Source organism: Dufourea novaeangliae, unplaced genomic scaffold (genome assembly GCF_001272555.1).
Source record: "Dufourea novaeangliae isolate 0120121106 unplaced genomic scaffold, ASM127255v1 scaffold113, whole genome shotgun sequence".
NCBI lineage: Eukaryota > Metazoa > Arthropoda > Insecta > Hymenoptera > Halictidae > Dufourea > Dufourea novaeangliae.
This window is the reverse complement of record NW_015373986.1, coordinates 809,810-827,685: the sequence shown is the minus strand read 5'-3', so window position 1 is coordinate 827,685 and position 17,876 is coordinate 809,810. Positions and strand designations below refer to the sequence as shown.

The window sequence follows — 17,876 nt, the reverse complement described above, 5'->3', positions numbered from 1 at the left end:
CACCCCTCCGCCCTCTATTTACACGCCACGATGCACGTGCATGTGAAATCTCCCTCGTCGCGACGGAAGCGCAGGAATTCTTCGACTTCTTCGCCGGTCTTGAACCGTTACTCGAACCTCCGAAAACGTTACAGACAAATCGCACGTATCCCTCGGTGAATTGTAGTAATTGCCACTAAATTTGGGGTAATAATGTACAATTCAGTCGGTACCTAAAAACAAAAAGGGTAAAGAGTCTCATTAAAAAGGTAAAATACTATAAGTACCTTTAATTTCAAATTAAACTTGTAACCGAAACCTAACCTAAACGTCACTATAAATTTAAATTAAAGTAACAGTAAACAGTAAAAAAAGAGGTTTCGGTTGCAAATATAACTTGAAATTAAGGGTACTCATAATTCTTTGTGACATTTTAAAAAATAATATTTTGCATTTTTAGAGAGCCCCTATCGACATACTAAAGTTTGAAGAAAATCTGAGATACCGACCGAATTGTATATTATTACTAAATTTGGATATTATTGGATATATGAAACCATGGTGAAATGAGCCAAGTTCTACTTAATTAAAAAAAAAAATGATATCTAGAATCTAGTCACCAATAGAATGTGGTTCACAAGAGGTGAGATCTGACTGGTTTATTTAACCAAGAGACCCAACGCGGATAGTGGGTGAATGGCGGTCACGTTGCGCTATAAAATACTGCAGCCACATCTTTGTAACTCGAGCCAGGGAACGCTGCCGCCTCTGGGCGAAACACACCGAGTGATTTACCTGACTTTCAGTGGATTCGTTCCAGAAAGGGGAGGGGACCCGCGTCCCGATGATTAATGTCGCTGTTTGCTTATCGTTGGTTGTTTGCATTAAAACGATCAGTATGCGACATTTATGTTTAGAGTATCGGCCATGTATGGGGTATTACCGAGGAACAGGTTTCCAAACAAAACATATGGGACAGCGGGCGATTCTGGCCTCGTCCCTCAATATTTCTAATTGATACGAGTATTTTTGCCCTAGGAGTAAAGATAGGTTGAAATTATCATATATGACTATGATTCGTTGATTCTTATGAAGCTGCCCAATCATATCTTCATCTTTATAAGAATCAACCGATCAGTCATATTATAATATACAATTTACAATCTCCGAATCAATTCTACTTCAGTCAAGTTCTATGACTTCTCTCTCTATTCGTCTTAACGATATTATCGAAAAGTACCAATTAGGTATTAATAATCGATAGTCCTAACTCTAATTTTGTCTCAGAATGATCGGTCCATCATTGATAGTAATTATCGATTAGCAAGAAAGTTCAATTCGACATTAGGAAATATTGATCTTGTAATTAACAGTGGTATACCTACCACCCCCATCAACCCCACAGACTCTGTATTGATCCACCGAGACTGCGTTGTTTCACGTCAACGAAAGTCACAGTACTTCTTTTGCAGGTTGGTGGAAATTCGTAGAAAAATGTCCAACACAACAAGTAATGGCGTCTGGATGGCGAGAAAGGGTTGCAGGGACTGTCCTATAGGAGACGAATTCTCCCTTCTTTTCGCCCGGACTCACCTGACCGGCTCGACCAATGGTGACACATTCATGGTATCTGTCCCTACGCGCGCTCATCTTGAAGGGTTCTCACCTGTCCGCGGCAGCCAATCAGACTCCACCGTTGGGAAACAGTAGACCCACCCCCGAGGTTAGGTCTACCCCAGGAATCAACGTTGGTCAAAAATGGCTTCCTTCGAATATTCCGATGAAAGAATAGGAAATGCTTCATAGAAATAATGTACTTGGAAGCAAGACACATATGAATTTTTGTACTGGGTAATCCAAGATAGATGTTGGGCGAAGGATAACCCAAAATGGATACTTAATGAAGGATAACCTAAAATAGATTTGTGAAGGATAACTCAAGATAGATGCTTTGTAAAGAATAACCCAAGATAGATGCTTTGTGAAGAATAACCCAAGATAGATGCTTAGTGAAGTATAACCCAAGATGCTTAATGAAGGATAACCAAAGGTGGATACTTAACGAGGGATAACCCAAGATAAATGCTTTGTGAAGGATAACCCAATATATAAAATGCTTAGTTAACCCAAGATAAATGCTTTCTGTAAATTTGTCAAAGAAGAATTCGGCCCTAGTAAAACTCTGACTCTAAAAAGGATTATTGTTTTGCGTAGATAATAGATCTGGTAAGGAACAATTGCACAATATAAGCCAATGTATGCATTAATTTCTGTAAGACGATTCTGCCCATTCGATCCGTGGCTCGTTCCAGACCTATCGACTACGCAAGATTTATTTCGAGCCTGGAAGGGACGTGCCCCCCGATCGATTTTCAAAGCGAAAAATAAAGTGCACGTGCTATTCCTGCACCGATGCACGTACGGCGTTGACGCGGTGCACGGGCAGCCTCTCTTTTACGGGTAATATTAAAGCTCGCTGACCGGGGACCGTGTTTGGAAAACATCCACGTTTTCGCAAACATCGCCGTTCTGCTCGCCGTCGTCCGGATCCAATGGCTACTTTTCTCTCTGCCTGTATTGTTTCTCACTGGACGATACGAACTGTGAGGCTCCTCTGGAAGGAACTATAGGGGTCTGTTCGAAATTTTAGTACAGACTCTTTTATTTTCATCAGAATACTTGGAATTGTAATATTAGTTTATGCAAACCGTAACGACTAGACTGCGGATTTTATGCATTTATAGCATGACGAAGTACAGACTCTTCTTGATTATTGTCCCGAACTCGTGTCCGCGCTGGGACAATAATTGTATAGGGAGAAATGCTTCAGACCCTCGTAAATTCGTTTTTTGCCCAAATTCTGAGCCTCGACAACAAAAGTGGAGGGGCAACAAATTATGCGTTTGACATGTTCCAAGCCCCCCTCAGTGGTGGGGATAACGCCTGGACAATAATCGTGTAGAAAATGCTAGTTAAGTACATATTTCGATAATAATGATTAATTTGTAGGGTGAAATGAAACTCAATTCTCCGCAATAGACGATAAATAATTAATATTTATTTCGTTTCTCTGTTTGTAATTACAGAAGCTGCCGCGGTTTCCAGGCTTCTTGTAAACGCGAAGAAATTCGGATCAGGCGGTTAGTTCACAGACATTATGGAAGTTTAACCTGCGTCTTATGTATATATATACTCAGGCTGTCGTTTATATTATGTACATCGAGTTGTCGAGATAAATTCTCTACGGTGTATCATCGGGAAATACACTGACAAAACAAAAAAACTGTTCGCCTCTACGTTGCCTAGGATACATATTACATATACATATATAAACGTTGCCTTCTCAGCAACCCGCCCCTTAACCTCTAAACATTATGAATCAACGCTAGTAACTATTAAATGTTCGTCGTGTCGAACGAACGTTTGTCCATTAAATATCGAATACTGTGTAACAATCGGGAAACACTGAATACGATGGTCTGTTTTACGGTATCTTCCTGCAGAATCCTCTGGGAAAAGGAAATCACACGATTCCTCGAGAAGATCGCCTCCTGGAAGCCTGTTCCGTAGTACTCTGCCTATCGATTGGACGTAAGATGTATTCCTGTGACGTCAATTGGACCGCCAGTGGAGATCAGGACCCGTCCAGAAGCTGGATCCATTCACATGAAACACTTCGATCGCGACTGAAACTCCATGGGAGCGAAGCCTGTCGTGGAGACCCCTGTTGGGGCTGTGGAACCCATCATGCTGGAGGGGACACCGGTGGTGACCCCTGTACTCGACACTGCCACGGTTCCTGGTTCCTCTTTAACGTTCACCACTGGAACAGGTGACCAAGAAGACGCACAGTTATAGAATACCAGTCACAGAACCTTCTTAACTGTAACAGAATCGACTAGGAATAACTACTTTCGGGCCAGTAGCATCTGGCTGGCATGGTCTCGGTGGTCATGGCGGCTTCGTGTCGCCTGGCACAGGTGGCGAAGCTGCTGCCAAAGGTGCTGCCGCCCATGGAACTCGGGGAACTCGCCGTTCCACCTGGAACATCCAGGTAATTGCCTTGAAAGGCTTTGCCCGGTCGTCAAGCAACTCGAAGTGACTGAGGTCGGGACAGGGGTTAGGTTGGAGGTGAGACTCACCTAAGGAGGTGCCCAATTGGCTGTAGCCGTTCATGGTCGGTATCTGCATGGACTGCATTGGCTGCAACTGCGGCTGTAGCTGTAATAGAGAATTCTGTGTATCCTGTATACGCTCAAAGGATATCATCCAATAGGCTCCGTTAGGGTATCGGTGGGGAAACACTTACTGACTGACAGTGACTGTAGGAGAGCTGGGACTGCTGGAGGCTCCAGGCGCTGGAATTAAATTGTCACGTGATATACAGGGTGTCCCAAAATAGCTTCGACTCCCGGAAATGACGGGTTCCTGGGATGATTTGAAACAACTTTTTCCATAGCAAAAATGTTCTCCGAGGCTGTGTTAACGAGATATCAACGAAAAACCCCGACCAATCAGAGCTCGGCCGACAGACTCGTGGTTTTTCGTTAATATCTCGTTAATAAAGCCTCGGAGATCATTTTTGCTAAGGAAAACGTTGTTTCAAATCATCCCATGAACCCGTTATTTCCGGGAGTCGAAGCTATTTTGGGACACCCTGTATAACTCAGGAGCTGAGTCAGGGGATTGAGAATCTATACAACAATCGAGGATTAATCACGATGTGACACATCGATGGGAGTTTGTTATTTACCCAGTGTCGTATCTAGTGTAGGTGGACGGCGCATAGGACGGCGGCGAGTGACCGAATATATTCCTGGGGCCGAGATGCACGTGCGTGGTCGAGAAAGGATCGCCGAACAGGGGTTTGTGGTACGAGGCGTTTCTATACGGTCGTTTCATGCGTCTACGTCGCCTGTAGTTACCGTTCTCGAACATATTCGCGGACATCGGATCTACAAAGAACCGTGGAAACTTTAATATTAAACGGCACAACTTCTTGTCACCTGTCAAATGGCTGTGTACCAATATAAGCAATCTACTGGGTATGTTTAAATACGTCGGAAAATATTCCCAACCTAACCTATTCGCATGTACGCGTCAATAATAACCCGGATGAAGTCTCAAACACCACATGGCACCTTAAAGACGTCTATTTTACGGCTACTGCGGGTCTAAGTCGTCTTTAAGCCGTCTTCAAGGCGTCATGCTATCTGCGTTTTTGTATAAATTGTATGCGTATTGCTGTTCGAGTTCTAACCTAGTCAGCCCGCGAATTTATATTGCTACCCCAGGTACCTGTCAAGAATATCTTGTACAGACTGCTGGAGTAGTAATTAACATAGAAACAGACTTCTTCGAGAAATCAGTGGATATTATTTATTGGTACATTCAGTATTTGCAAGGACCAGGGCGACATTTACTGACCAAGGGTCCAAAAGTTGCCCTTTCTTTCGCCGCCTCCCTCGCGGGGCACCTTGACGAAGCACTCGTTCAATGACAAATTATGCCTGATCGAATTCTGCCAGCCTTTCTTGTTCTTCTGGAAATAGGGAAACCGGGCCGTGATGTACGCGTAGATCTCGCTGAGGGTTGCCCTTTTTTGGGCGCTGTGCTGTATCGCCATTGAGATCAGGGCGACATAGCTGAACGGTGGCTTCTTGGTGGCGGAATCATTGGTGGCGTTGGTGGTGCCGTTGCCTGTGGTGGATCCATCCGCGACTGTGGCAGGTGTCGACGGGGCCGAAGGTGTCGATGGGTTGCTATTAGTGGTGCTGTGCAGGGCACCGGTCGGAGATGAGCCTTTTTCATCGAGATGATGATGAGTGGAGGTTGTCGAGTGCATGGAGATCCCCGAGGTGGGACTGTGCAGACTGTGATGAGAGTGATGATGGCTAAGGGAGCCGTGATGGGAACCGAGACCCCTGCCCAGGATGACAGAGTTCTCCAGGTCCTTGGCTGTCGACCCCAAACTGCAGTTTTGCATCTCTGACACGAAGCTGCTAACTGAAACGTTTCCATAAATGCCTCGTGAACCGTCTTGGTAGATTGTTTAAAGAAAGGATCCGCTACAGGCGAACACGAGGAGCAAGGTGACAACACCATCGGCTCCAGGAACCTGGACAATGGCACCAGGGCCCGCTCGATCGATCTGCACACAGACTGGGCGCACACAACAGCACCCATGTCAGTTCCCAGAAAGCCTGGCGGCGTAAAACAATTGGATCTTTGAACGGAATTCACGCTCCCCCGTCCCAGTTCGACACTCGAGACGATAAGCTCGGAGCTGGTTTGAAGAAATCGTGATTCAGGATGAAATAATTCGGAACTAAATACCAGTGATACGTGCACAGTGTACATTGAGACCGAGAATATTCAGATGGTATTGTTAGATAGTTGATTTGTTTTTGTTTCGAAGTTTCAATTAGAGGTTAGGTTTCGTAATTGACTTGACGGTTTTTCTGGCGATGAATCGAATGGTTTCTGCGTTGGATTCTAGTCATTGGGGTACAGTTCAGATCACTGGAAAGAAACAAGGAGGGCCACGTACTCGGAAAATAGAGTGCGTACGTGCATGACTCCGACTGTGTGCGCCCCCACGGGCACGTGTAACTGGAACTGAACGTGTAACTGGACACCGATAACTCGTGAACACACAAAGGGGGAGAGAGAGGCGAACCGACGAGAAACGGACAAGCGGGACAACCGTAGATTTTTCAGTGATCCCTGAATTAGCATCCACCGAACGGTTATTAATCTTCTGTTGGTTGGTCTAATCAATTCTGGTTGTCGGATGGATTCTATTAGTGGGATAGTGTTATCAATTAGCTGGCATAATACACCGCAAACCTCCAGGGCATATGATTTCGGGACCCAACGGAAACACATCCGCAAAAGAGGAACATGATGCCTTTAGAGGATTGGAATTTATAATATCTCGAAAACCAGAGGAGATACATGAAAACTTCTAATAGACGAGGTTTGCGGTTTTTTATGTAGAATAATATGGTGCTAACAAATTGTCCAAAATATAATTTGTTTATAACAACAAATTTTCGGATCGAAACTTTCGAGGGGTGGTTTCGCCCCTTAAAGTCGCGCCTTAGCCGATAAAAACAAATACGAATCCCTTATTTTTGACTGCTTAGCAGACATACGAAGTTTTATCAAAATCGGAGGGGGACACTTCCGTGCCTTTCCTTGTCAGTCCAATCCAGATCCAATGGAATCCACTTTAGGTTAAAATCCTTGTTAAAAAGATAATTCACTTTTGTTATGTCCATTAGATAGGTGTTTAGGCTTTTTTTTTCTATTAGTCACTGTCCTCATCATTCCCTCCAAATAGATCCGTTTCGTAGATCGCGTGTCCTCTTCGAACAAGCGATATCGACCGATGATAGACCAGCCCGTGTCATACACGCACATCCTCGGTACGCCGGGGATCCACGCCGCGAAAACAAGCAACGAGATCGCGATAACGTCAACGGTCGCCTCGGCCGACACACCTGACTGCAACTGGAGATCCGCCTTGCTACGCGACACCTACTAGACCACATCTGCTCTCGTCACGGGATCCCTTGTTTCGATTCGAACAAACGATCGCCGCTAGAAAAGAAAACACAGTCCTACGGAAAATTCATGCAATCGTTAATAATTCACCGATTCGGACGAAAAGAATTTCGTAACGTTGAAAACGCGGCCATCGGCTGACATCGACAGAAAACCATGACGTAATCGAGCTTGCGAAAAAAAAAAAAAAAAACTGTCCTTCGTGACGGTTTATTGCGATAATCGTTCGTATGTCGGTCGATATAATCGATACACGAGCATCGATTTCGCGTACCTTGCTGTTTCGTGAAATAACCTCACTTTTTCTTCTCGGAAAGTCGATCGGTCTAACAGGGTCACGGGGTCTCGTGTCAACATTCCTTCGTCTCTGTTTTACCGACACGTACTTATTGTTTTATGGATTTCAGTGATTATTTCCGGGAAGATCGAACGATCTTTCCGACGATGGACATTTGATCGGTATGTCTGTCAGCGGGTGGAATACAATGCGACGAAAGTGAGAAAAATAGGGCCGTGTGTCTCGATGCACCGTCGGACGCAGGGAGAAGCCTGCGTGATGTCACGACGCGTATTGTATTTCGCTTATCGGCGGAGCGGATGCCGCCGATTCCGCGTTGGAACTCGCAGCATTTCAGGAATGCGAATGCCACGGTTTTTTAGCCGACAACGATCCACGGAGACAACGACTCGCAAGATGCGTGTCTTGATCGATGTGTACCTTACACTCTTTACCCCCTTTATCGCCCCCCCCCTCCCCTACACCCATTATTCGTCATTTGCTGCGTTCCTTTGTCGACGCAGAAACGGTGTGACACGTATAAATCGACGGAGCTGACATATACCATACTTGCTATTGAATTGTATTTTTTTTATACACCGAGGTGCATACGTCGTTGATGTTATGGTAATAGAAGACCGCGGTACAGTGTACTTCGTTTTCAAAACACGCTGCTTGATTGTAACATAACAGTCGACAGAGACACCAGCTTGCACCAACGAGCAAACTCGGCTTTCTCCAAGGGAAAAAGAAATGTAGGGCTAAGGGCCTCCTACCGCTTCATAAATTTACTTCAAATACTGAAATAAATGTTAAACCAAATATTAATTTGGCATAAATTTCAGTACCTCCGAGACTAAGTGGTAGGAGGTCTTTTCCTTACATCACTTTTCCGAATTTCCTTACATCACTTTACCGAGCGTTAGTACCACATATCACTAATAACCAGTTGTATGCAAGGTTCGAGCAAATTGCCAGCAAATAATAACAAAATTTGTCTAAAAAACCATAGCCATCTGTCTGACATGGATTTTGCAGGCAAAGCCGGTTGACAAAATGCTAAAGCAAATTGGCAGCAAGTCTTGCAACACAACTCAGGCTAACTAACCTAGGTTATATTGCAAGATGTGCTGCTAATCTGCTGCCAATCCCCGTACAAGTTGTTGATAGTGTTGAGTACATAACATGATAACAGGCATTTGACAAAATTTGGCTTTGCATGCTTGGCTGACTGGGAGTCTGTAATACTAGTTGCTTTGGTCTTGGCGATGGAGAATCGTGTGGAGAAAGTCACTGTTAATTAAATGTTATGCAGACCAGGCCAGAGGGATGCTAGGACACGTGCAGGCCTAATGATCCATTACCGAATCAGTAATCGGGGGTAAGTTACCCTGCAAGGGGAACACGTGCCTCCCCATAGAGATACTATTAGCCGTGAAACGTGTACAAGAGTATCATCGTTAACAGCGAAGAACTCCAGGTCAAGGGATCAAATTCCGAACCTGGATCAGTTGACCCTCGACCGGTAAGAAAATAGTCCAGTTAATCATACACGAAAAGTAAGGTATTTCGACCTGATTTTATAGGTTAGGTTCTGTAGTACTGAATTACAAATAACCTGATAAACGCGTGCGTGATTCTGCCAGGATTCCATCCCCAATTAAGGACACTAAGAGGGTGTCCCAACATCCGAGAAATGAAGTTCAGCCGCCGAAAAACAAAGATACTGCGTATCAGAAGGGAAGAAAAAAAGAGCAAGTCGAAGCTGCAGCGTGCCAGAAGAGAGGCAGAAGATGAAGGAGGGGGGAAGGTACGAGGTATTATAAAAGAGAAACTCGACGCAGGGGCCAGAGGGGTCATCTGAGGAACGATAGCTCATCTGGCGGTATCTTCCGCGTGAGCCAATCGTCGCACGGTATCTCGACCTCGTCAACGTCGTCGACGCATCATCGTTATTCGTTCCTTTTTTCCCCTCTTCAACGCCTCTGACGCCGGAAGTGCGGATGCAGTTACAGGTCCACGACAACTGGGGAACGTTTTCATCGACCCTGATTCTTTCACCATTATGTCCAAAAGCAGGGTACCGTCCTCATTCCTGGCTGCCGTTCAAGAAACACTCGTTCATCCCCTGGCAGTCTTTATCGTAGCGTTATCGTGTTTACTATAGCGTACACACGTTGTTTTGCGACCGCAAATCGCCGAAAACAGAAGCGCGAAATCGCAAGAATTACCTAATGAGCTTTTTTCGTGTAGATAATTTCGACAGGGGGCCCGACCGTTTTGTCGCCAATCGTTATTTATCGTTTTAAGTTTTCTCTTTCTCTCTTGCGCAGATTTTGCAACAGAAGAACGGACCACCGTCATTCGGTTATCGGCTGTTATCGCGCTGCTTTGAGCTGGTCAACTTGGACCAGAAGAACTGGTGCGCGATTCTCCGTTAGCCTTTATCTGACGAACTGCTTGTTCGAACCCACTAGGTTAGCTCAGACCCGTTGCAAAAAGAGGTACACACGGTGTATACTATGGCAATCTGGCCCTAGAAACGTGTACGATTTATTGGAACAGAGAATGGAGGTTCATGGTTCATTCAGTTTTCCGATAGAAATCTGAGAATCGCAAACTTTGTGACATTCGCATATGTCCGTTACCGCGGTGATCGTAGTTGACGATTGGCTTATCAGCCACGGCTAGAGATTAGTCCAAAGCGGGGTGCCCTTGTTTACTAGAAATCTATTTTAACACGACGATTACATCCACGGCCTGATTTCAGCATAAATAAGCAGGGTCATGATATCGCCGCTAAAAATGGCACCGTATGTCGATTCATCCCCTTGTCGCGGCGAAACGTTCAACTACCGCCGATTGATTCCGAACAGTATCACAATTGTTATTGGTTTTAAAATTGGTCCAGATTGTAAGGACTTAACCAATTTGCGTATAGATGACTAGGTTAGGATCTTGGGTAGAAGGTTAGGTTAGGATCCGATTATCCAGTTAATTTTTCACGAATTGTAGATGCTCTTCTGCCTATTTTCTAACCTAATGAGGTCAGTAAACTTGCGTACAATAGGGCCTAACAGGGGGGCAGCGTTTCTCTAATCTGGAATCTATAATTACCCGTGACAGGTATTCCGTATTGCTGGTTATCGGCGACTACTTCTTGCGTGCCCGATAAAAACCCGTGTGTACGATCGTTAAAAACTGTAACGCGAATCTAGAACATGAACACCGTGACCGCCATGGTGTGTAGAACGTTTGTCGGTCCGAAGCCTTAAAAAGAGGGAAGGACAGATGTTCCCTCCATCGGGCACGGTACATATAAATACGATTGGGAACCGTGTTTCTGTATTTTTTTTCTTCCGAAGGAACACATATCTAGCCGTAGGATGTATAAGCGAGGATTCCCGAGGAACGGCTCTGTCGTTGGCCGATATATATCAGCCTGCGGGTCGGGCGAGGCCCGCGAGCCTTCCCGGATTAGCGACCATAACTCCTCGGGGAGCACTCTGGAACAGCCGATTTCGAAAACACGAGTGAGACTTGAGTTGCCTCTGGACTTTTGTTGCTTCTGCAAAAATTCCTGACCGCCGACTGAGCTGGAGGTGTCCTTCCCCCACCGTCCCCCCTTGTCGCCACGCCTTCAGTTAACACCGACTAATCGTTTCGGGTCTCAAAGGGAGGCGAGGGATGTAATCTTTTTAAGAAGAAAGGATATCAAGATATTTACAACGCCTCCAACTCCCGTTGGATCAAGTGTACCATTCGCTTTCAGATGCGCATAACTTCAAGCCGCAATATTGCTAGTTTCAAAGAAGCCTGCACCTCCCTCCATAACTGCTCGCCTCGCACCGTAGACGGACGCGTTATCTACAAGAGTATCCCCTGGATTTTTTACAACACAGAGATACGGGGACGAGAATCAGGGCTCGGCGTACGGGGATTAATTGTATCCAGTGGTCTATCTATCCGGACATTCATGCGATTAGAGCGAATAAGAGAGTAACGCGAGACCGTGGCGTGCAACGGCTCTATCGGGTCTTTTTATCGCCTCTTTAAATGTTCCTCCACGGTTGATTACGCGGCCTCCGCCGATAACTAGAGGGGGGGGAGGGAAGAATATTTGGTTTCATCGTTGCCGAATTCTTTTTATTTATCGTAGTCTGAGTTACCGAATGTTACGTATAAATTTCAGAATAGTTAATAATTATTTTGTAGTTTCTTTTTAGACAGAAACTTGTATTACATGGTATCAATTCGGTCGTTGCACGTGAAATGGAAGAAGTGCCGATAAAACAGCAATTTCAGGTGCAACAACCTAATATATACTAAACTGATGAGTTGAATTCTGTTCGTGAAGGTATGCCGAATTATGAAAACCCTCCGAAGTCTCAGCGTGCTGAGCCAGGGGTGTGTGTTTTCACCAGAAACGACGTCGAACCGAAGAGTACCGTCGAAGACAAGGTAGCGACAGCCTCCAGAGGCGCGTAATCGCGCTGTAGAGAATGTAACTGAACGACGCGTGGAAAGATCAGGGCGCAGCCTCTCGCGGTATATCATTCCCTAACCTCTCTCTCTGCCTTCCGCCACTACTTTCTTTCCCTCTTCTTCTGTTTCGTTTTCCCCCCGTGTCTCCTCCCCGCCCCATTGCCTTTTCATCTCTTTCCCCTCGCGGCGACACTCGAGCAGCAGTTTTGTATTATTATTAGAACGCGTTCTGGTCTTTAGCTACCACGACGACCAAGGAATCATTGGTCCGTGTCAAGCTGAGGATCCTGATGACGTCAAACGAATTTCTGAACCCGTCACCAGGCGCGTTTTTTAGCAACTGATGTATATATATATATATATATATGTCCAGGGCTACATTTCTGTGAGACTTACCTTGATGAAGAGACGGCAAGGGAGAGGGCGGGGACACCTGGTACGGCTCCTGCTTGATTTTTAGGGGATGAGGAGACTCCTGCATGCTTCCTAGGCCCACCACCCCTAGACTTCCGTTGCCCTGTTGCAGTTCCTGGAAGAGTTTTTTAATAATTTCACTGCGGATTTTTGTGTAAAATAACAGGTTCTAAAGTAATGCATGCAGGCAGGCGAAAATATAAGAATTTATTTTTCCTTAAGGCGCCTTAAAGACGCCTATTTTACGACTATTTTGGGTCTAAGGCGTCTTCAAGACGTCATGTGCTATCTGGGTATTGGGATCAGACTAAAATGGAAAGCTCATTGAAACCGATGGAAGTTTTGTCTTTTACTGTATTTCACAGAGCCTTAGGGGCTGTAAATGCATAAAATCCGCAGTCTAGCAATAAGCATCGTTGATTCAGAGTGTATTTGAATTTTCCGTTGAGCAGGAAGTAACATATAGGTGAATATTATGGTAACACAGGGTAATGGAAGTATTAAACTACGCGTGTGGAGGCTTCTAATGATTAGCAGAGAATTCCGTCGTTGTTTTCTAACGCAGCAAGGGGTCCCGATTACAAGATGATTAGCAACGAGCCACTGAAAGGGATCCTGTCACCGATACATTGAATACCAGAGGATCCAAATATCAAAATAACATTACACTTAATGTTAAATACATAATAAGGGTATATTAGATACACCCTTATATGGTTATGTTAGGCCCCATATCTGGACGCCAGAGCCAGAATGCAATTAAGTCCACTCTAAAAAAAAAATTTCATTTTACATGCTTCCTGTATGAAATATTTCCCTCTTTCCGATGGTAAAATTTATTTCGTCCCAAGTCGTCTGGTTTTTAACTATAATAGTCGAAAAATCACGTTAAGTTCATCTTTTGTTCCGAGCTAAACCGCCATTTCTACACATAGAGGCTTAAATCCATTCAATAGTTCGAAGGTAGCGATAGTTTCTGGCTGAATTCTTACCGAACGGTTCGAAAGTTACAAGGTTTCCGCACCCTTGACTTCCCCTGAACTTTAAAAGTCCAAAGTTTGACAAGTGTGACTTAATACACTCTGGCCCAGATATAGGTTATGTCAGGTATGCATGATAAGCATCTGTTCTTTTTTTGTAGGTTATGCGAATAAGTGATTTTTTTCTTGAATCGCCCGAGACGAACGGCAACCCGTCGGACACAGGGGTGAATGAACCAGAAAGAAAGGGACGAAGGAGACGAAGAAGAAGAAGAAGCCAAACTGCCTTCTGGCTCGGAGCTCGCGATGTTTGAAGTACCGTCGCCGGCAGCTTACAAACACCGACCCGGTGTTGTGACATCGTATTATGCCAACCGAAACTTACGATCTCTCTAGATCGTTAATTTGGCGATCACGGGCCTGCTTCACACGACGTCTCTAGTTTTCCAACGGTGCCCCCGACGACAGTGTACCACCCGAGGCGTAACAACCAGACACAGAGTACACTTTGATACGTGGGAAATCCCAACGATTTTTCCTCTGCCCCGGCTCGTGTTAGTCGTTCTGTCTGGTGTCTTCTGTTCCTTGATCCGTCGAACAGAAGTTTTAGAGCAATAGTTACTCTGGCACTTTCATCAATTATACCCAGATAGCACATGACGCGTTGAAGCCGTATATAGCTGTAAAACAGGCGTTTTTAAGGCGTCATGTGCTATCTAGAAGCTCGCCAGTTTTATTTTAGTCCTTTTCAAAATGACTCGTCATTTGGAACCCCCGTCTCTGCTTGTGCACGAGTGTTAAGAGAAGAAGAAAGCTGACAAATATCTAGTAAAACACATCCAATTTCTGGAGACGATTCAGAACTACCCAGATAGCACACGACGTCTAATGACGCCTTGAAGACGGTTTAAAGGCGCCTTAGACCTAAAATAGACGTATTTAAGGCGTCATGTGCTATCTGGGTAGACAGTCCTAACCCATATAACACATGATGCCTTGAAGACACCCATTTTACAGCTATTTTAAGTCTAAGACGTCTTTATGCCGTCTTCAAGACGTCATGTGTTATCTGGAAAGGGTTAGGACTTAGGTTAGGCTAGCCTAACCAATATCGAAGATGCTTATCACAAAGCTGTGCGTTAAGGCTCAGATTCAACTGAAACAAAAAGCCATTCAGCCCGTTCCAAAGTCTCAAAATCACCGAATTCCCGACCGATCGGGTGCATACCAGCGAGGGCAAAGAGACATACAACAAGTCACCGTTAGCACGACCGCAGAAGTGCATCAACAGGCTGACACTGAGAAACGTTCACTGGTTAGGAACTTCTGGAAACACGTGGCCGCCGCCGGATCGTTAATCCAACCGGACAGCCATTAAATTAAGCTCCGATCCCGTCTAAGCTGTGCGTTAGGCTTCTTTGAACTTCGCCTCAAGACGGAAAAAAGAAGAAGATCCTTCGGCGAGAGGAGGGGAGGGGGGACTATATCATTCAAGCGTATAGTCGTTTCACTTGTAGTGAGAGATCAAGTGTAGGTCGACGACGTGGGTCTTATCGACCGTCCTGATAAACACTTAGCCGTTCAATTATTTTTAACGACGAACGCCAAATAGCTACTCGAGCCTAGAGGTGCGACTATCGATTATCAATATTATCGATATCTCATTCATACTTAACGATATTTATTTATTTATTAAACGGGTGTAAACCTAGTATACATACATAACAATTGAATGAGAATAAAATTAGAAACAGTTGCGGGAACATAGTGTATGAGAATTTCTAATTAATCGTTAACTTAAACAATTCTTAGTGGCCTATGTAAGGATTTCTTAAAGTAATCAATAGAGCCACTGAAAATGTCGATCATATCCATAAATTTATTGGCTGATTTCAGCATTCGATAAATAATTGGATCATTTGAATCGTATTTAGTTTTATATCATCGATATATCGTTAAGGTGAATATAGATGCGACTGAGGCAGACTGCAAGGCATTAATTGTAACGGAATCACTTAAATATATACAAATTAACAAATTTCGAGTAATTTTATAACAATTAATGCGTTTATATTCTCGGCATTCATCGATAACTTCGTCGATAGACGCACATCTACTCAAGCCGACGGTCGAAGTTCAGCTGGTGGTACCAATTGGACGTACATACATATGTAACGCGAATTTCTATCGATTTATTCAAGCAATCGAACACCATCGTAAGACACGTGAATCACCTGGATGGTTCATTCATTATGACAGGATCAACGATACTGGAGAAAATCGATCGTTCAAGGAGAAACGACCCTCGGCGACGGTTCATTCGTAAAATGGGAATTCGTGACACGAGAACGCGTAAAGACGCAGATCGGATAATTGCGAAATTTTCGAGGTCACGACCTACGCTTTTTCTCGGTTTCTTTTTCTCTTCCGTCCGCGACCGACGGCGGCAGCGACGATAAGCGGGGCCTGAGGAGTGACGGTTTTATCGTGCGCTCGAAGAACACATTGGGGGGAGGGGGGCTGGCGATGAAAAGCGGGAAAATGTAGTGGAAAAAATTCAAACTTTGGTTACGTCATACGATAACTACGTTGTGGTACGATAACTGACGAATTATATTGTCCTAGCTAAAAAGTACCGTTTATCCAAGGGAATCGATCTTCTGAAGAATCGAATCGGAACATCCCTTTTGTATATGTTGTTCGATGAATGAATTTATATGAATTATAGAACAGGCGTGGTGCTTACCCCTGCAACTGGAATAACGTGCGAGACCATCCCCGTTGTTCTGTCCAGATCCTCGTGATTCATAAAATCGACGGCTGCATTTACACAACACTGAAAAATCAGTCCCTGAAGCTGCTTCCTTTTCAGCTCTGCCGCAAAGTTTCACTCTCGGACACTTTTAGTTAAACGTCGTAACAATCGATTATCGGTCACTGTTCACACTATCGCCAGGTAATTCACAATCCTTGGCTTGATGTTACATCTTCGGGACGCAGAACGATACTGGGACACACTGGATTCTTGTGGTGCACTCCAGAAGATCTATACTCCGGGCGATATCTGCGGGAAACCCAAAAGGCAAACATTAGCTGGTGAACTGTGACGATTACCAACAAGTATAATTAATTCTGGGCCTTGTTTTTCACAAAATTCAATATTTATTTACGGAAATATGGTTTTACTGTTGGACATTTTACCTATTATTTTCTACGACTATGCTCCGTTTAAGGGGCAGAAAAGAAGATGGCGGTTCTCAACGGACAAAGTCGTCGATCAAGATTTCCACTCGGAAACCTCTGATAAACACCATTTTCTGCAAGTTTCATGTATAACACAGCTTTCAACCAAAAGGAGACAAAACATATTGAAAACCTTAAGGTCGACACTTGAGAACGGCGAAAAGGCGGGAAAGTGTTGGAATTCAAAATTGAGATACGACTGGTTCAATGCAAAAGCATCGAATGGATTTTTACACTTAAACAAAAGCGGAAATGGGTAAATTTAACAGAGGAAGATGTATTTTCTATCGACAAGATTCAAGCAACCGGAACCGAAAGTATCAAGACAAATGGACTGCCGCCCAAAAGCGACTTGTTCGTGACTTCGACACCACCGTGGCCGATGCAGCAGGCGAGGACATGGAGTTTGACAGTGGCAGAGGGCTCTCACCGCGAGGGATCGGTGACGTGCGAGCAACAGCTGAGCACTTAGCGGTGAGGAAAGGGATCCACGTTCCCCGGGGGAGTCGTTGAGACTTCCGGCGGCGCCCGACAGAGGATCCTCGAGACGTCATCCCGGCGTTATGTCTCGTAAATTCTCGACAATAAGAGGGTGTACGCGGCCCGTCAAACACGTCTATTTTCGGGCGGTCATTAAACGCTGCTAATGTTTGTTAATAGGGACCCCTGGCCCGTTGAGGAACTATTTGTGTTGATAATGCTGGATACAGCTTATTCTGGGTCGAAGGGACAATCCCTTTTCGATTGAGGATGTAGGGACGCAATGTTCATTTAACGATAGGTCGGTAGTACTAAGAGTACCAATGGTACCAATCGATACTACCAGATAGTAACGATAATGTCAATAGTACCAATAGTATCAATAATACCAATAGTGTCAATAATACCAATAGTGTCAATAATACCAATAGTGTCAATAATACCAATAG

General features: G+C 44.6%; 1 protein-coding gene across 1 annotated transcript; it reads right to left on the bottom strand.

The window, feature by feature from the left end:
- Positions 1–3,641: 3,641 nt before the first annotated feature.
- LOC107187370 (forkhead box protein D1-like) lies at positions 3,642–16,629 on the bottom strand. Its single transcript, XM_015575449.1, has 8 exons — positions 16,451–16,629; positions 12,707–12,839; positions 5,407–5,985; positions 4,733–4,934; positions 4,289–4,337; positions 4,122–4,200; positions 3,892–4,050; positions 3,642–3,802 (listed from the first exon to the last, which is right to left on the bottom strand). The coding sequence occupies exons 1-8, from the start codon at positions 16,511–16,513 to the stop codon at positions 3,642–3,644; spliced, it is 1,425 nt and encodes a 474-aa protein (XP_015430935.1). The 5' UTR covers positions 16,514–16,629.
- Positions 16,630–17,876: the final 1,247 nt, after the last annotated feature.

Bases quoted from the DNA above. Each gene is read 5' to 3' on its own strand.
- LOC107187370 (XM_015575449.1), bottom strand. From the start codon at position 16,513: ATGAATCACGAGGATCTGGACAGAACAACGGGGATGGTCTCGCACGTT. The intron at 5,986-12,706 runs GTAAGTCTCACA...GAAACGTTTCAG, and splicing joins CTTGCCGTCTCTTCATCAAG to TTAGCAGCTTCGTGTCAGAG. The intron at 4,051-4,121 runs GTGAGTCTCACC...GACCGGGCAAAG, and splicing joins CCAATTGGGCACCTCCTTAG to CCTTTCAAGGCAATTACCTG.